This window comes from Diadema antillarum, unplaced genomic scaffold (genome assembly GCF_040938485.1).
Source record: "Diadema antillarum isolate AM-2024a unplaced genomic scaffold, OU_Dant_1.0 scf00000145, whole genome shotgun sequence".
In the NCBI taxonomy this organism is placed as follows: Eukaryota; Metazoa; Echinodermata; class Echinoidea; order Diadematoida; family Diadematidae; genus Diadema; species Diadema antillarum.
The window spans coordinates 669,451-690,249 of record NW_027271034.1 but is presented as its reverse complement, the minus strand read 5'-3'; the positions used below and the strand labels follow the sequence as shown (position 1 = coordinate 690,249).

Below are 20,799 nucleotides of genomic sequence, written 5' to 3'. Positions count from 1 at the left end.
TGACATTTCATAGACCAAAGCCATTGTTTTTTAAGGCTTAAACATTTTTGAACATGTTTTATTAAACTGATCAATACTGGTAGCAGATAACTAAAATTTATCTGCAGTATCTGTAATTCAAGTCTAATTTCTGTACCAGTTGAGTATAAGAATTTGTAAACAAATCAAACATACAAACAATTGATTATTGAGTAATTCAAACAATTATCAAATAATTGGAATATAAATTGCATTGTTTAAAAGTTAAAAGATTTATTGAAATATACTGAACCTTTAAACTCTCCACAGACTACATGTACAGGTCTCTAGTCTCGTGACTCAGTGTATTAAATGGAATAGTTTATGGATGACTTGTTTTATCTAGATAGCCTGAAATCCATTTAAATCTAGTAAAATAAAAAAAAATCAAATCAGATTCTCAATGAAATCCTCAATTTCTGATGCATTTGTTAACTGGAAAAGAGTGTAATTTAATGAAATAGACTCTGTTTCATATCATTTTGTTGAATACAATTTTTGTCTCAGTACAAATGAAAGCTTGGAAAACGACTCAATTAAAAATGAAATTTATCTTCAAGTTGGTATTCTAAATGTAAAGTTTCCTGCCTTTTGGTAATCTCATGGATAAAATGGGATTAATTACTGTCAGATCAATGTTCAAATCAAGTTAGATTCTTTATTCATGGAGTTTGCTTGTGAAAAAAGTTGTCTTGGTAAGTTTTCTTTGGATTATTAAGACAAAAAATCGTCCTGTGATCATGTGGACAAACTGTAACGTGAGTTACCGTAACGTGAGTTACCGCTTCACATGACGATACCTGGAGAATGTAAGACAATTTGAATTTTTACCATACTCGGTGATGTATGTTGTTAGTCCATGACTTTGACACAATAGACTTTAAAGTCTCTCTGTTTCTTGTTTGAGGAAACTTTTGAATATAAGACATGCCAAATTTTTGCATGTCCAAATTATGTAACGTGAGTTACCGACATTTGTAGTGTTTTTTCTCATAGTTCTCATAAGAGTCTGTGGATGTAATGTTGCTGTGAGGTAGGATGGAGGTGCATGATACTCATTCACATATAGTAACTCATATCACTAATTAGGTTTTAAGGATATTGATCTCAACGACCTAATTTTGAGTTCAAAATGTAACGTGAGTTACCGTGGAAATGCCCATATATTTGTATACCAAGGTACTGTAAAACAAGGAATGTTAGTGTGCATTGTAATTTCGCGAATTTCGCGAGAGCCAAGATTCGCGAAATTAAAATGCATGGAAAGTTCTTGTCTACACTGAAGGTGAGTACATTTCGGGACTTCATCTAGATATGCAATTGCCGTAGCTGGGATCTTCATGTTGTTAAGGGCTTTTTACACTTGCAAATTTTTGCTTAGTCCCGTACCAACGGTGGGGCTAAAGGGGGGGGGGGGGCCTTAGCCCCACCGTTGGTACCGGACTTTCCTTAGCCCACTTTCTGTTTACACTTGTTTTTGCGAAAGTGGGCTAGCCCCACCGATAATCCCGTACTATCTGGCCCTGCAAAATAGCAGGGTTAGCACCGCAATTGCGGTGCCAAACAAACAAGTGTAAACAGAACGAAAAAATAATCCGGGGCTAAGCGATGGAGACGAAGTCCGACCCCCCACTGACCAATCAGAAACGAGGTAATCAAGTGCTGCCGGTGTGTGCGTGTACTTGTACAGTGCACCGCATAATCATGAATATTCATGTGGTTTGGAAAGTACGGGGCTAAGAAATACAAGTGTAAAAAGATCAGTTTTCTCCTTAGCCCAGGACAAGAGCTTAGTATGGGATTTATTGGCGAGTGTAAAAAGCTGAAAAAATTGGTACGGGACTAACGATAGTCCTGGGTCAGAGAAAGTACGGGGTTAAGAAACACAAGTGTAAAAAGCCCTTTAGATGTTTAATTTGACTGACTGCAGGCTTCATCTAGTGTTAGTGATTAGATCCACTCACACCATTTGTGTCTACCAAACAGTAATCTTCTTCAGCACCCAGGTCAGTGTATTAGGACAAGCAAGCCTCATGATGAATCCTAATGTCAGAAGTTTTTGGGAGTCCTGTATTGTACATGTGCTAAAGAAACAATGCATTTTAGCTCCTGCTTCTTGTTGCATACTGTATACATCTGGAAATTAACTTCTATACAGATCAGTTTTGAAGTTAACTTTGTCTGTACAAAGGATAAGAAAAACCAAGCGACTTCTCCATACGTGTATGCTACAAATACTTTGCATTGAAAGTGGTGAACACAGTTGGTAGTGGCGTAAAGCAGTCTGAATGTAGAGACTATCATGTTGGAGATTCATGGTGAACAGACCTGGGAGAGAGGTGAAACAGAAATTATTACACAAGAGAACATCATGCCTGATACGAATCAAACAGAGTAATTGTCGTAAATGCATACAAAGCATTTAATTCTCTTCTGAGCCAATGAAGGTTATTTCAGTGTAAATCTTGCCAGTTGTATATATTCATTATCACCCCCCCCCCCCCATAATCTCAGCAAGTGGAATCGAGGGGAAAAATTTAGAAATGTGAATATATAATGTACTATGTTGATGAAGACGACAGAAATATTGCAAAACTAAAGAGGGATAATGAAAGTAGAAAGCAGACGTTGTGCTAGTCAGCTCACAATCATTTGTAAGGGAGCAAAGATTGGAAAGGGCAGTGTGAATTTAGCTGTATTGATCCATCGATACAAACTGTCTTACAATTGTATGTGCCTACCTGCAGTGCAGAGCAAAGAAAATTGATGCAGAAAACATTTGCTCCTGCATCACAGAAAGGCCATTGAAGATGTTACTCCTTGTAGTACAGTTGACTCTACTTAATCAGGTAGAGTCGGGCTGAGCATTTCTTACCCAATTGAGCGTTGTATCCGTTTAACTGGAGATTATGTTTCATTCATGTCAGAGCTACCTCGCACTTGTGTCATCCCCTGTATTGCATACACAGCATGGCATGTCACTACATCTACAACTCGTCCAAAGTCAGCCTTTCCAGAAACTCCTCTTTCTCTTGAAACTCTTTCAAGGAAAACAACATGCAGTCCAACCTCTGTTGTCTGACCATGTTGGGACTGGTGCCCGTCTGGATTATAATACAAGATTTTGCCGGATATATTGTTTATGTACAGCGTGTACTCATAGCTGCCGACCCAGTGGTAGCTAAGTAAGTAGCGTACATCGCATTAGTGGTATAATCCATGCTAGTTTACATAAGACTGTAGTCTACTTTTCACAGAAATTGAAACGGTTTAATATGAAATTGATAATATATGTTTGGAATATTATTGATTTCATAAATCATGTGTTTTGTAGGAATTCTAATTGAGCTCAAAACTACTTTTTTTTTTGTCTTCTTTGTGTGAGCACATCGGGATGTAAGAGAAGCCTAGATGAGAGGTAACCAGATACCGTATTCGCCGGCGCAAAGGCCGCAGCGCCGTATAAGCCGCACCCCCGATTTGTGAACGAAAAAAAAAAAAAAAAAAAAAAAAACTAAAAAGTAGCGTGAAAACCTGATGCTTGAAGACGAATGATGAAGACACTTTACGGTAAAAAAAATACTTAAATTTACACGGAAATAAACGAGTGGGTACCATACAAACTACGATGTTCTCGCACACACGTAACGTTAGATACATCTTTCAATCAAAAAACTCGAACAAACACTCGAACAAAAACTCACCTCCAAATTTTTGCCAGTGAGGTAATAACTTAACAAACACGGAATGCAGCTTTGCTTGTAAGATTTGTATACCGGTATTCATATCGTCGGGGGATGGTTGCCTCCTTGGTTGCCTATTGTGTAGTCCCATACATGTATAAATGCGCTAGTTTTTACTCCCGATTTGCCGGGTTGCAGAGACCAATTTTGGTTTTGCCGCCAGAAAGGCCGCACCCCGAATTTTCATTTTTATTTTTCTGAAAAATACTGCGGCCTATACGCCGGCGAATATGGTACATTGTATTTGAAGTTGGAGTATAAAAACCTGGCAAAATTATTCTCTTTAGAACTATTTAATGACCAACTGCAAATAATTAAAATCAATAAGCCATGCCAAGACCCTGCTTTTATACATAAGTGAAGACTCACCATTCATAAATGTACACTCAGCAAAAAAAGAAAGTAAAAGCTTTTTCAAGTTTAGATTTCTCATAGAATATTTGGCTGAAAGCTAATGTATTATACATCATATTGAAGGTAATTTAATTGGCTATCAACCTGGTAGATCAACAAAAAGGGAAACTTTACGCATGAGTGAACACCATTGTTTTTCTCTTCCAGGGCACAAAAGTAAAAATTGCAAAACTGAACAAGTTGTCATTCATGCGTATGTGCTCTTCCATGGAACAATAAGAACAAACAACAAATTTCACACAAAAAGAAACATGAATTAAGTTTCAAAAATAAACCTTTGATCTCTATGATATCTTTAAAGCCCAAAAGATCAATGAAGGCAAAAAATAATGGAGGAAAAGAAAGCATTTTATGTCAAATCTAAATTCAAATGAAATAAGAGAAGAAGTAAAAATTAACAAAAATGGTAGAAATTTGAGTTTTTTTTCAAATTCAGAAATTGTAAATAATGTTTGGTTCTTGCAATTGTCACATGGACTCCCAAATCACTAGATTAAAAGAAATAGATAAAGAAATTCTGCTCATTTTATCATCTTTATGCTTATTATTCCCTATGTCATTTGAAGTTTGTCTTGACAGAAAATTCTTATTTTTCCCCTTTAGTTTCCCACTTTGTTTTTCTTAGAGGTTATAAAGAGATAAAGAGAACAAAAACTTATTTTTCCTATTTCATTCATGTCTCTCATTGTGTAAAACTAGTCTTTTGTAGTCAATGTTATCGTGAAGGGCATTAGCAAATGAAAGAGAACGTGTCAATTTTTGCAATTTTTAATTTTGTGCCTTGGAGGACAAAAACGAATGTGCTCACTCATGCATAAAGTTTTCTTTTTGATTAATCTATTAGCTTAATAGCAATTTAAATTACCGTTAAAATGGTATATAATACATTGATTTTCATTAAAATCTTCTATGAAAAATATGACTTCAAAAAAGTGTTTACTTTCTTTTTTTGCTGAGTGTACATTGTATTTCAAACAAATCACAGAACCATGACTTTGTAAAACATGAAAAAAGCAGTCATAATTGTGTGTCACTTGTTATGTAAGTCCCTTTAAAAAACCAACAACAATCATAGGAACTGATCTGATTTTTTTGTTCTTCCATTTGACTTGCATTGATTGTGAGTTTTATGCAGCAGGATGTAGTCATATGACTTGTAAACAAGAACGTTATTCTCTCCTATGCTCTTGTCTTTTTCCTTAAAGTCCTTTGCAAGAATTCTCTGAAGTGTCTGCTGGATAATTTTGCAAACAGTCTGCAGGTAGCCCCAAATCATGTAAGCCAAGCCCTCATCAAGCCACATGCATGCCACTAAACTTAACATGCATCATGTGTAGTTAGATTCTTATACTTGGCCTGCAGCCGCATGCTGCAGCATATTCTGTTGTCCCCATATGTTTAATGGTGACAGTGATTTTACTCTTCTGCAAACGGTTTAAAGAAAGGCGAGCATCTAAGTGGAGCTAGGTTATTCTTCGTTTTTCTCGAGAGCTAACTAGCTGTGGAATGATGATTGTGGCAGTGTAGAAAATGTGCGTTGTGCTGGTGGAAGAGTTTGTACACGACATGCACAAATGCGTCTACTTGTATAGTGATATATGGAGAATCAATTGTAAACTTAACATGTTAAACAGAAGTATTAGTGCTCTTTCTTCTCGCAGCACCTCAGTTTGTTTATTTTTTTTTTAGAATTCATAGTATATACACCCATTTTAAAGACGGTATGGGAATCTACAAAAAAAATTCTGTTGTCTGAAAATTTCTGTTTAATTGAAATGCTTACCCAATTTATGCTCTGCTAAATATAACACTTATCAAAAGGGTTTATTCTTGTTTGCCAATTAAGCAGAGTACCTGATAACTGTATAAGTAGAAATTTTCGCATTCAATCCCGTAACCAAAAAACTAACGCCAAAATAGTAGCACGCGAATATTTTTGCTTATCATAAAAATGTAATGTCTTGATAGCGTGGAATTAAAAACGCATGAAATTAATCTTACTCTGCAGAGTGCTAGAAATTACTCACATGAAATATCCAGTTTTACAGTAAGTGAGACCCAATTATATGGAGACTACTGTATTTGTTAAAAAAGGGCTCGTGGAGTATTGAGTTGATTTATTGTGTATTATACATTTGTAATTGTAGAATTGGCCACTGACGCAGATGATCATAAAAGTCTATAGTGGTAGTCAGTGAGTGGGCTTTGGCAACTTCTGTATAATCTGAATCAGATGGGGTAACCAAAGTTGAAGCATGTGTGTAGGAGGGGGACCTCCTATTCAGAGAAGCAAAACATACATAAACAAGATATTCAGTCTATTCAAACACAGCCAGGGTATATCACACAAACAGATTGATTCTATTCTATGATTACTGTAGGTACCTGGACAATGATGCAACCCTGAGGATATTGCTGGAATGTGGTCAAAGTCTTACTTGTGTGGTAGCAGTTTATAACCAAGAGGTGTATGACTGCTGCCATTATTGCTACGTTTAGGTGAAATTATATGGCTATTGAATTTGGATATACTGCCTTCCAAGATGAGTTTTGGTGTATGTTTACAGCAGCCTTCGTACATGAACAATAGTATCATATCAAAAGACATGACTGCTCGAACAACTGTTTGTCATCTAATGTAGCACAGTACCAGCCGTTTGATGTGATTGTTGTAGTCTTGTGACCATAACATTTCTTTTTATTACTATGTTCCTGGTTTTATTCACGGAGCAAACAAGAAAGTCTCTTTATTGAACTTACACGATAAGTATAGACTTCTTGGCCTTGAGGATGCGTAGGAACATTGTGTCCTTGACATATCCCTTGAGCAAAGTCACGAGAAAGTTTTTTTTTTTTTTTTTAGAGAAAGAAAGATATAAATGACATTTTACTCAACAAATGAAAAGAGAAATTTGTCACTGATGTCAGAGTGAGGTAATGGCAAGAGATTTTCTGACAGGCACTCTTGACACCATGATATAGGAAATGTACTGACATTTGGATTGTTAGTGCATTCCCTTTACTGACTTTTTAACTAAGCTGTAGGTGGGCAAAGAGCTTGCTTTTTCAGGGATAGATTCTTCTCTTAAAGTTTGCGAGAGAAGACTACATTCTTCAAAGGGATTAGACTGGTATGATGTGTGCTCCAAGTTCATGGTTGAATAATGTTGGCGGTTATTTTCCTGTTATTGACTTTGTTGAAAAGTGCAGAAAATGTCAAGGCTACAAGGATTGTAGAATTACCAAAATGATTAGAATCATCTCCATGTACCCAAGAATTGATCTATTCTTCATCGTTTCATTTTTACAAGAAGTGTGATCCTTATTTGGATGGAATGTATGCTAATCAGGGTAATAGGCAAAACACATTTCTGTTCCTTCCAGCTCTGCAGTAGCATGGATGTTGCTGTGCTGACACATACACACTCTGCACTGACACTCCATGCTCTGTTTCATATCACTGTCACTGATGTGGCTCTCTCAGAAAGTTATAATATTATGCTGGAGGGCATGTGGAGGGGGGAGGGGGAGGAGGCTTAGGGGGAGGGGCGAAAGGGGCTGCGAAATAATTAGGATACAGCTTTTGTTTTACCTCAAAGGCAGAATATGATAAGATTTTGCACCATGCAAAAGGGGGCTGCAAACAATTAATTACAGCTTTTGTTTCACCTCAAGGGTAGTATATGATGAAAGATGTTGCATCATGGTCAGTATCAGTAGGAGCAAGTGGTAAAGGATTCAGACAGCTGTATGCATGATTTACTTTGTCATGGCCAGCAGTGAAAATGACCGCATTTTATGCTACAGTAACCCAATACAGGAGAAGTCTGAGCCACAATGTAATAGTTGGATTATCTAAAGAGAAGCTTGTCCAACTTGTATAAATGTACAATTACAAGCGACTGAAAATTCCTCCATGCAGGCAGTAGGCCAATGTGTGAAGACTGTCTCGGATGGTGATGATTCTCAGCATTGTATGGCACCACAATCTGTTTTCTGATGATGATAATGATATTGTTAACAGTAGTAGTAATGATTATGATAACAGTTTATGGAGGTATGGTAGTACTATTCTTTCAGGCTGCAAATTTTAGTATGAAATATCACTTACATATGGATGAGTATTTCTATGATTGTCACTTGACAGTGTACATTTTCAAATGTCATGCATGCCTTTGAGACAATGGATCTTCCTGACAACCGGTGAACCCCAAAGCTTGCCTGAGGTTTGCCTGACGTAGCATCAATTAATGTCTGCAAACTGGATTCCAAGTTCTGAAAAGTGGCTTTTGAGGTACAGGTTAATGAAATATCTCATCATTACATCAGGGTGTAAGAAACATTCATAATTTTGAATATAATAGTCCACAGGTCTACCGCAAATAGCACCAGCTTCTCAGAAAGTCAGTCCACAATGCCAGGGTGAGAGTGTCATAAAAAGATTTGGTTTCAGGTCTGACAAGGACACTGCCCTACCATCTACTACGAAATGCACTGGGAATTCTATGTATTGTTGGGAAGGGAGAAACTGGAGTAATTTATGCTAGGCAGGAAGAGACACATGCCGAGAAATGCTGTCACGTTACAGCACAACTACCAGTCCTACTGTGAGGTATGTTGGTGAGTTTACACCAATCATTGGGAGAGTTGTACCAGAAGCCTTCTCTATGCTTTGCTGCTCTGGAGCATGTTATGGTCCAATGGGACCGGGTCATCGTCAGTGTGAGCATCATTGCTTTTCGTTTTGAGGAAGAGTAACCAACCCATTGTTTAAGCTAGGTCAAAAGATATATTCCTTGAGTTACAAACCAGGTTATGAAATTATTTGACACAAACTTAAACTTGTTTAATGCCCAGTGTAGCTGCTTAGAAACGCAAAAGTAAAAATATGTGGCTGTACCCAATGGAAGCAGAGAGCCGTAATATGTTTGAAGATGGACTGTACGAAAGAGGAAGAAAAACACCACATGCTCATCGGTATTGTGATAGTTATGGGGAAATTTACCCCAAATATATGGATTCTGTGAATACCAAAATGTGTAAGAGCACATCAGTGAAGTTTGAGGAAAATCAGACAGTCCGTTTCAAAGTTGTGCATTTTCAAAAGCTTGCTTTAATCCATGTCTTGTTAATGCTGGATAAGAAGACTATCCGGTACAACAATTCATGATGCCACAGTAGTGGAACAATACAAGGAAGTATATTAGAAAATTCCACAAAATATATATTATTATCAAAAGTACACATTGCCTTGAATTATCACTGACATATATTAAGGGTAATTTATCATGATATCCCCGCCTTCTGAAGGATGTAAGTGCTCTTTCGTTATGATGGAAAAGTGAAAGATTCTCTTTGCATTTTCTTCATAATATCGTTCCACTATCTCAAACTGTTGTATTCTTCCTATCCAGTGATGGCAGCAGCACTAGAACTTTGAAAATTCATTGAGGAAAAATTGTTTTCCTTAAACTTCGCTAATGTGAACTAATATTTCTACATTCACTGAATGGTTAAATTCCCCATTTATTCTTCTTTGTACATTGTACTTAGGACTGAAGTTATAAATTATCATGGCAGGATGTGTAGTGTACCATTGTACAAACACTTGTTTCTACAATGTAATTCGAATAATGAATATAGACAAATATGCAGAGTAATATGCTTCCTACAATGTTTAAAACTTTGCAGAACTGATATCGAAACAATTAGTGTGACAGTTCTCTCTTTGCATAACATAAGTGAAACTCTTATCATGCTTTGACTGTGCAAAATAATGGATTAATATTGTGTATCAAAGCTCTTGAAGAGGAATACAGTAAATGCTTATCATTGGACGGGATTGCTGATGTCAAGTTCAAGGAAATGAGCTTGAGATCAGATACTGAAAATGGTTCGTCAGATCAGCAAATGAAGCTGGAGTATGTTCCCCCCCCCCCCACCCCCCAGGGAATATACACATGTATGTCTTTGAATATAGATTCATAATCATTCAGTTTTTTCTCATTTGATGTACCGTACATGGAGGCCAACAATAAGTACATCAACCCACTACGTCATAATACCTCTTTCTGACTCCAATATATCTGATACCTGGTATTTTGTTGTCATAAATGTGGCCAAATGTGACATGAGCCTTTTCATCAGTCTAGACTGTGTTGTATTGCCTATGCAAATTTTATCATATCTTCATCGCTATCTTAAGCTATCATTTAATGGCAGGTCTGGCATGTACTATACATAGTGAAAATGGCCGGGTAACTTGAGCTTGTAAGCATTGAAGTTTAGCTTACATGTGCACTGTAGATTGAGAAAGCATATACACCATTAGTTTACAATGTCTGATAAAATATCAACCACACTTTATTCCAGGAAGAATGTTAGTGCAAGTATCGCTTTATCACAGAGCTTTTAATTTTTGAAAATCCATTTAGCAATTGAAGCAGAGGAACTTCCCCAGTGCCAAACTATTGCTTTTCCTGTGGGAAGTTCCTTCAAATATGACACTAATGCTAATCTTTCAACAGTCTTAGTGGCTGACTTCTTGTGAAACCTATCAAACTCCACCTCCCCCCCCCCACCAAACGTTTGCTCAGAAGATTTGATAACATGCTGAACATTAATGCAGATCACAATATGCTACATATAGTAATTTGTCTCTGTACAACTGTGCATGCCTCCCATGAGGGATAAGTTCTCTCTCTCTCTCTCTCTCAGTGTGTTTGTGTGTATGCATGATTTTGTATGGTCATGTGTACTCGTGCATGGTAGCAAAGAGCAGCAAAATATTGTAACAGTCGGCATATTTATGTCGTAATGTACAGAAAGTACAAAGTTCATAGAGGTAACCACAGTCTATATAAATGAGCTCACAGACGACGTGTTTCAAAATACAGGATCTTAATTAGGTGAAACTGATAATTTTGTTCATTCCCCCTTCATTCTGTGCAAGCTGTTGTAAAAATCGGATGACTGTCTGTGATAGTTTTGTTTCATATTGATACATTAGTTTTATGTAGTACCCGGTATTTTTATGCCTTTTCCATGACGTGCTGCTGGACACATTTATTTAAATCATACCATAACTGTTTCTGTGTGTGAACATGGTATTTTCCAAGCTGTGTACATATCACTAGGTCATTAGAGATTTATTATCTCTGATAGATCTGCCCTTCTATACAACTATGACAAAACCCACATTGTTTCCTACAGTTTTGTTATAGTATAGCCCTCATTTTTTAATCAGTGCCAAGTATATCAGAAAGGAATATTAAATTCTGTTTGTCATAGGAAGTTTGAGCCCAAATGGATGCTTCTTTCATTTTATTATCATTATTATTATTATTGATTTGGCATTTCAACATGAAATACAAGGAGAAAGTTGTATTGCATGATATGAAGAATGTGGTGATTCTAGGTGCATATTGCTGGTTGCCAGGGGAGGAAATGTTGGTCATAATTTATGAACAACAATTTTCCACGATATTGGATGGAAATTCAGAAGTGTTTGTCCCAAAGGGCTTCTGCTATGGTATCGTCACAGCAACCAGTACAGAGAATACCAATATCTAGTTGTTCATTAGGACTGTCAGTTTGATGCTATACTCTGTGAGTTTCTGTGGTGAGTCATAATTCCCGGAAGTGTCTTTAGGGCCAATCCAAGCTACATTATGTAAAGAGATACACAGTAGTCTTCGGAGACATGAGAACCTCTGCAATGACTTACTGGAAATGTGATGTTGTTTCATGCCAGGTTTTGACTGTGGATTGCATTTCATGACAAGTATTTTATGGAGCCCTTCCTTCATCTATCCTATAATATTGCCTGCCAGCAACTCTTTATTTGTATGTGTACTGATCCTCCAAAAGCATGTGTTAATTGATGGGGTGAACAGAAAGAAAGAAGTGTTTTACCTCCATTCAAAGAGAACAGATGGGTTAAACTTGTAGATTTATAAATGGACTGAAATGCTTGAACTGGTTCTCAGCCTACTGCCTGGATGATGGATGGCCTTTGAATGCTTCACTTACCACTGGTAGACAGACAGTCTTTCTGGGAAAAGAAAATGTGATCTTCCTTGGCCAATTACCAGTGCATACCCTTCTTACAAGTAGAGACTGGTACAACACCTCCGCCTATCACAAACATGTATGGCATGGATGCAGACAGTGATGCCTTGGCCATCCCATCACACAAATGTCAGATGCAGAGAAGATTAAATGTCTTACTACAGTCTTTGGTTGATTGTAACATCCACGGCTACAATTTCATTTTGATATTTCATGATATACCTCAATGCTCGTGAACCTACTAATGAAAGTGAAAATGTGCAACAGATGCATCAAAGCTCAAGAGTAGATGATGTCTATAGAACTTTGTCATACTGCAGTAAACTGTGTGAGAGGAAATCTCTGATGCTTGTCTTTCCTATCATCTCAGAGACAATGAAGATTTGATGAGAAATGGATCGTGCCTTCCAGTTTTTTTAACATTGTGTATCTGTTTTAGTGTTTGAACTGGTAAATAGATGCCATTTTCCTTTAGCATTATTAAGTTTCTTCTCCTCCCCCCCCCCTGCCTTTGTGTCCTCTTCCCTTTTCTCCTCCTTTTCTCCTCTTCCTGTTGCTCTTTGGCTTCCTCATCCTCATTCTCTTCCTTTTCCTCCTCTTCCTCCCCTTCTTTACCTTCTCCTTCTATTCTATCCTCTTCTTCCTCATCCTCTTTCTGCTGCTCCCCATACCTCATATATCTTTCATGCTCCTAATTCTTTTTTCTCCTCCTCCTCCTCCTTCTTTTCCTCTCCATTTCTTAACTGTCTTTTTAACATATCTTATTCTTTGTACTCTGTTTGTTCTCTCTTCCAATCTCTGCAGCCAAATAACACCAATGACATTACATTATCATTCTCTTTATTTCATACATTCCGTGATTTGTCCAATGTTCAGTATACATCAAACTCTTGGATTGCTGTGAGTGCTTTGCCTACTGTGTACTACTTACTGTAAGTAAAGTAGCACTGACTACTTTTTTTTTCTCCTCTCTGCTGCTCCTTTTTGAATGTGCCTCCAGCTGGGAATCATTTATCGTGACATCAAGCTGGAAAACATTCTCCTGGACAAGGATGGCCATGTTGTTCTCACTGACTTTGGACTCAGCAAGGAATTTCTTCCAAACACAGTGAGTGCTTGAATTTTACATCTCATTAAAAAACGTCATGATCATTATTAGCTGCTTGTGTCAAGAGTCTTGAGGCTTCCTCGAGTGAGAAGTGAATATGAGAATGTTTTATGAATTAAAGTCTGATGTCACTGCCAAGCCTTTTGAAGTTACTAGTTAGTCTCATTCTTGTAGCCTTTTGACCTAATAGTATGAATCTTCAGGAATATTCATATTCAAATGCAATCATGTCATATTTTTGAGCATTCATTTTAACATTTTGTATGAGCGAGCTACGCAGTAAGCTTTTGACTTACGAGACTATTACAATTTTTCCTTACCATTTTACAGTGATCTTGAGGAAAACATTATTTCACAAGTAAAGGAATATCAGATTTTTGTAAACAGAATTTATGACCAAAATTTATATAAGGAAATGAATGAAATAATATGCTCTCCCTCAACCATATTGTGTGGTTAGCTCTTAGAATAGAGAATATGATCCCGATAGGCTTATAGTTGGATTGAGTTCAATAATACCATTATCAAAGGAATCTATTGCGGTTGTATGGTTTCTACAGTGGTTTTCAGACTAAGTTTTGGGCAGTTTCACTTGAAACATGAGTTTTCTGTTGCAGCTTTACTTGTTCTTTAATTATGCTAACCAAACTGGTGTAAGTCCAAAGGAACAATTTACATTATCTCATTGTAACTTCCCTTTGTTATTTAATGCAAAATTTTAAAATCAGCTTTGTCTGCTAGCAGGTGTTATCTTTATTTGAGAATCTAGTCGAGAAAGTAGATGGGCTTGTATATAAAGGGAATGCAAGCTATGACCTCGATGAGGGAGACTTTGTGAATACTATAAATCTCTCCATATCTCAGAAGTTTCATTGTCATAGGTGCCTAGGGAATGGCATCTGCCACAATACGACAGAAATTATATTGCTCATTTGGCTAGCCAATATTACTTCAATTATAGCAGGTGAACAGTTCAGCAGGTGTGGCTCTCTAATTAGCGTAACCCTGGTCAAGACATTCATCTTGTTAAAAAAGGAGCAGTTTAGGTTTGGACTCTGGTGTCTTCTTGTATAGCATATATCTCATCCATCATGTGCAAAGTAAAAAACATCCTCAAGAGTCTGGTGGATGATTGCAGTAAATACTCCACTATTTGTTGTCCCTCTTGTTTTAGTTTGTTGATCATCGACATGTAATAAAAGAGTGATATATTTCACTGTTATTGGTTTCTTACAATCATTAAGTAATAGGCACCAGTGTGTTTAGAAATGCTGCTGGTCCTCATCTTTATTGACAGGGCAGAACTCTGTCGATTATTTTGTCTACAGTATGTTGACTTGAATCGGATGAATGTGATTTTGGGATTAGGAACTGGGTTGATGTCAAATACTGAGTTTGAATGCATTGATTTCTGTGTGTGAGGCCTTTTTGTCAACTGATAATCATGTACATGGGTACATTTCTATTCATATGCAGTGCAATGTACACATTAAGCCATACTTAATTTATAGATCAGAATACTTTAATCCACAGCACGAAGAGATTTGTGAGTATGATATTTATTTTTCTCCTTGCCAGTTAACAGAGTTCTTTTTACCATTCACACTCTTTCCTGACATATATTTTTCAAGGATGGCAAGGCATACTCCTTCTGTGGCACCATAGAGTACATGGCACCGGAGGTCGTGAGAGGGGGTTCTAAGGGTCACGACAAGTCGGTGGATTGGTGGTCACTGGGTGTCCTCACCTATGAACTCTTGACCGGGGCTTCCCCTTTCACTGTGGAGGGAGAGAGGAATTCGCAGTCTGAAATATCACAGTGAGTGCCCAATTTTGATTGATTTAGTGAATGATTCCCTATGATTGAATATTTCATCCATGCCTAATTTGTATCCAAGGAGACAAACAAAATTAATTGAACTCCCATTATTAGTTTGTATTGATTAAAAGTGCACCCATCATTTTGGGTCTAGATATATGCATCACGTAGAATTTGTGCTTTATTTCATCGTTATTTTGTTTTCTTTGGTGATAATTTGTGGTGTATGTTTATTGACTAGTATTGATATTTTCAACTGATTATTTATATTTATGGGTGTATAGGGCATGAAAGTGGATTGGTATTGTATTACCAGGGGCATAGAGGTTTGAATAATTGTATATATCTCAGAACTCTAAACCTGTCTGATGTACAATTACTGTAGGTATTGTGCTCTCCCTGTTTATAACACAGTGTTAGTGAATATCAGTTTTGAAGCACTGCTCCATCATGTTGCGAGCATCTAAGCTATGCAGATAGCAGAAATACTAGTATGTTCATCTTGCTACAAGAAACTTTTATGTCAGAATGAGTTAGGATGTACAAACCACTTCTTCAATATGAAATGTATAAGTTGTTCTGTCCAAAACAATCCCTTATCGATTCAGAGTGGAAGAACCCTGGTTAACTGTAATTTACATGAACCTTCCCACTTCCTGTTTGCTACATACAAATGTACTCTGTGGTGCAATTATTTCTCCCAAATGCTATTCGTATAGAATCTGTAGAGACACACATACAGACACACACACACACACACACACACACACACACACACACACACACACACACACACACACACACACGCACACACACACACACACACACACACACACACACACACACACACACACACACACACAGCCACACAAAATTCATCAGCGTTATCCTGGCAACCATCTGGCAGTTCCCCTAGTTGTCAGCCTAGACATCACCAGTGGTTTATTCTTGAATTGTGCGCACCATGTGATCCTTTAGAGTTTGGTCTTTCCTTGGGCAATCTCTAGCACACTTGCTTTTTCTGAAGGCAGTTTTCTGTATCACACTGACCCATATAGTCATCCAGGTGTGAAGGCTTCCCAGCTGGACAGCTACAATAATATATATGTATTTTTTTTTTTTTTTTTGTGGAAGGCATGAAGGGGGGGGGGGGGGGGTGGCCTTTTGGTCAGGATGATAGTGCATGTATTCACCCGATAGAAAGAAGTGACAGAAACATAACATACTATAATAACCGAAGGACTTTCTTGCACGGAATGTCTCACCCTTTTGGATCTCAAAAGAATCATAAACCCAAACACAGATTTTACCTTTCAAGCTTGCTTTTATTGACAGGTATTCTCAGCGGTCAAATCAGACATCCATGGTACAATATGGCGGAGACTAGTATACACCTGCCTACTAGTGTCTCTCTTCTGAATTTCTTAATCTTGATACATGAGCAATAATGGAAGACAATGTATCTAGACAGGCAGGTGTGAACACACTATTAACTTGTGACATGAATGGTAATGGGTTACAAATACTGAAGGTGGCTGGAATTAAATGCATTGGTTAAATTTGGCTCTCGGTGTGCTATATATCCTAGACCTACAGCCGTAGCTCATCAGCAATTGAAATAAATTTTCACAACCTGTAAATGTCGATATTACATAGATTACACCAACTCGGCCAAGAGACCAGTACAAACAGCATAATGTTGGAAAAGTGGAGAAGTGTGACTAAACAAACTACACCTTAACCAAGCAGGAAATGAACAGAGATACTTTTCGTGCCTGCGAGGAGACTTGTTCATACTTGCGCTTAAGTCTGTTACACTGCTTATTCTTCTCACAAATGTATCAATTCCAGATGCGGCCTATTTTTGTGAGTCTTCTCTGCAGCAGCTCAGTGGCAGCAATGTGTAGCTATGAAAGAAAACAGACATTTTCCACTTGTGCAGACTCCGGAGCATTCGTAGTGCTGTGAGATGCTGGTCTGCTGTAGTATACAAGTGATTAATGCTTCCAAAGAGAAAGTGTGTATCACTTGAAACAAAGGAGTTTGCGTATTGCGTGCTGAAGAGAACGCCCTCTGGATTTCAGCGCCACTTGGTTATTAGAGGTCTCATACATTTAGGTGTATGTGTACTAAACATCAGTTGGTTACTGGGATCACATGCATTGTTCATTCATATAAATATGGTCATGAATATATATGCCTAACTGGATTCATAACAAGAATTAGCAGACATCTGGTATCTTGTGTGCCTAGAAGGTCTCTGGCCGAATTGTGATTGTGCAACACCAAACAAACAAAGAAACAAACAAACAAGAAGGAGGGTGCGAATGCTACAGCCTTATTTTGTTAACACCTGTATGTCATCAATCTTTTATAAGGTACATGTACCTTTTTTTCAGAACTTGCTTCCATTAAAAAAAAAAAAAAATTATATTCTTTGGCAAACTTTATTTGCATGGTAGGAAAGTGGGAAAAAGAATTCTGTGATATCTAGATGTTTTTTTTTATTTGTGTGGTGATTTCAGCTGACATTCTCGTAAGTCTAACCGTTGGGGTCACTGTTGGAAGAACTTGTTTGACAGTGATATGTTTGGTATGTGAGAGGACCACTCGATGTAAAGTCATGTGAATAGCTAATTGGCATCACTGACGTATGTACTCAGGATTTAAAGAGTGCCTTATTAATGGCAACTGTGTGTTTGCGCACAACATTTGACTCCATATTTGTTGCAAGTGAGTGACAAGCAGTTGGCTTCACAAACAGCGGTAAGAGCATTTTCAGCTGATAAAAATGATCATGTATCATGAATTTGAAAATATATTGATTTAGGGGTGTCATCTAGTGACTTGAGATGCGACTAGATTTGAGCTGACCTAGAGTTGTTGACGTATCAGAAACTTATTTTTAAAAATGTTACATTTTGTATCTTGAAGCAAAGAGGTCATGCGAATTTGATAAGTCTGTTGATGTCAAATGTGTTATTGAAGATACCACCATCAGATCAATTGAAATGGCAGGTTTTATGACCTACTTGCTGCTGCTAGAAATGTTCAGTCAAGAGCCTTTTTAATATCATAGCTGCTTGATTTCTGCAGTCCATATTTCCTCAGAAGTTGTTATCTCCAAATGCAAGATCGCCTTGATTGTGTACTGAGTAAACAAACCCTGCCGTATGAGGCAGAATGACAAAAATAACATTCACACATTCAGATTGTGCGCATTGTATTGTTATCCTGATTGAAGGGCTGGCCGCATTTATACATGCCTTGGAAAAGGAATTATTGTTCAAGCAGTGTTGAAATTAACATGAGAGATTACATTGAGACAGTATAAATACTATTAGGTGCTTCGTGGAACAAAGTGATAAAAAAGGATGGCTTTTGCAGCTCTGAATAATGTATCTTGTTACCTCAGCCGCAGAAGGTTGTCAAATGCCAGACATTTGAACAAAAAGCCGACAGATGTCCTAGATAGAAGTAGGCTGTTCCTGTTTTTAGAATATCATGATCTGCTTTTATTCCTGATTGTGTCCTCTGGTAGTGACCTCTGTACACCAGAGGGCAGTACCAGATCACAGCCTAAGATCAGCCCCCTTGTGGCCACTGACTTTGGTGGTATGGTAATTTGTTTTTCTCGGTCAGTGCACCCAGTCATTGGGTGCAACATGTGGAACGCGCATCCATTTTTACCTTGACTGTACTTTGTGTTGTTGGTGTACAAAAAGGACAGATACAATTCACACAGAAGGGGAGGTTGGTTGAGATAAAATTTTCAGTATCACAATAGATGTATTTAACATGCATGATACAGTTTCAGATTCTAACCCATTTCTTCATTTTTTTCTGCAGTTGACATACTTTGTCTAATTTGAGCTGAAAGGATCTTGTAATTACCTCCCCCCCCCCAAAAAAAAAAAAGAAGAAGAAGAAGAAGAAGAAGAAGAAGAAGAAGAAAGTGTCCATGAATAAGAAATTCCATGTATTAGGTATTACACATTATGATGGGTTATTGCTTATTGCTGTGAGACATATCAAGAAGTGCTATCGATAGAATGTTCATGTCATAGTCAGTGACTGATAAAGTAAGGTTATTTCTGTCCTAGGCAAATAGTGATAGAGTAAATTCCTTATCTGCCCAATCTTTTCAGAAACAAACTAAAGTGTACATCCTACAGTAGGTGCAAATATTCATAAGATTGTGAGTGGAGACAAGTGATTGCCTGATGCAATTGTGTGGCAAAGACTCAAAACTATTCATATTGATTTTGAATTAATCTCACAGCCATTTGTATCCTTCATATTGATCATGACATGTATTCGGTCCCTGTCTCCTTTCCCCCTTCATGTTTTTTTTTTCTAGCTGCAGTCACACTTGCAAAAGATTGCAAATTTTGTTATTGTTACCTTTAATACAGATCTCAAAGATCTTTCTTCTTCTTCTTTTTTTTTTTTGAGGGGGGGGGGGGGGGGGAGGGGAGGGAATTACAATATCCTTCCAGCACATATCATACAAAACGTGTCAACCACAGAGAAAACAAAGAAGTGGATTAGAATCTTAAACTGTATCATGCATGCTAAATACATCTATTGTGATGCTTACAAATTTTTCTCAACCAACCTCCCCTTCTGTGTGAATATTGTAACTGTCCTATTTTATACCAACAACACAAAGTTTTGCTTGTGTGACCACAAACTTCTTGCAAAATTTCCCACTCAAACTAGGGGTATATCCCAGACCCCTGCCAATCTTCTTGATCTTTGGGCAGAGTGAATGCTAGCAACTGAAACTTTGGGAAGTTTGTCACGTGGCCAGTTTATCAGCTGTTCCTGAAGCACGTGATCATTGTGATGTACAGATGTGCATTGTTACATCACAGTCACCAGATGTCAGACGGCACACTCTTTCTTCTTCCTTGAATACGCACACGGATGACACCAGTGACCCAAATTTTAAGAACTTAAGATAGAGAAGTCTGGCTGCCAGTGTGTATGGACGACGAAAGAACACGAAACTCCACAATCTTAAACTTTGTAATCTTTTGCCAGTGTGACTGCGACTACTGTAGACACAACACATATTGCATGATGTTATTTATCTTTGTATTTTTCCATTTCCATTCCAAGGCGAATCCTGACTTGTCACCCACCCATGCCAAGTACATTTTCCAAAGAAGTGCGGGATTTCATCAACAAGCTGCTGATTAAGGACTCTCAGAAACGACTTGGCCACCAGGGAGTTGAAGAGATCAAGGAACACCCATTTTTCAAGGTAGGCATCTACCCTCAATGGAAGGGGGGGGTGAGTACCTAGAATAGTTTACATAGGGGAAACAGATACTCTTTGCAGAGGTTTTAAGTATAAAAAAAGGACATGCAGATATTATTGAGAATCAATATGGCTCAGGTGAAATTGCCAATGCCTTCAGAAAATGATAATAAAAAGAAATAAAAAAGACTCAAAGAAGAGAAATAACTCGAATTCACACAGTCTTTTTCTTTTTGTACAGAAAAAAATGTCTGCTTTTGGAAAGGAGGAAGACATCGGGGAAAATTGTGTTTTAAAACGTCGTTATGAGTCATTACATAAACATGGGATTTTGCTATGAATGGCAACGGAATAAAAATGG

At 37.6% G+C, this 20,799-nt stretch overlaps 1 protein-coding gene across 1 annotated transcript in view; it reads left to right on the top strand.

The window, feature by feature from the left end:
* The window catches only part of LOC139721558 (ribosomal protein S6 kinase alpha-5-like), a 76,536-nt gene that overhangs the window by 35,727 nt on the left and 20,010 nt on the right, over positions 1 to 20,799 (top strand). Inside the window, exons 5-7 of the mRNA XM_071632873.1 lie at positions 13,246 to 13,353; positions 14,985 to 15,172; positions 20,297 to 20,441. Of these exons, the coding sequence (XP_071488974.1) occupies positions 13,246 to 13,353; positions 14,985 to 15,172; positions 20,297 to 20,441 (441 nt within the window). The remainder of the gene's footprint in view (positions 1 to 13,245; positions 13,354 to 14,984; positions 15,173 to 20,296; positions 20,442 to 20,799) is intronic.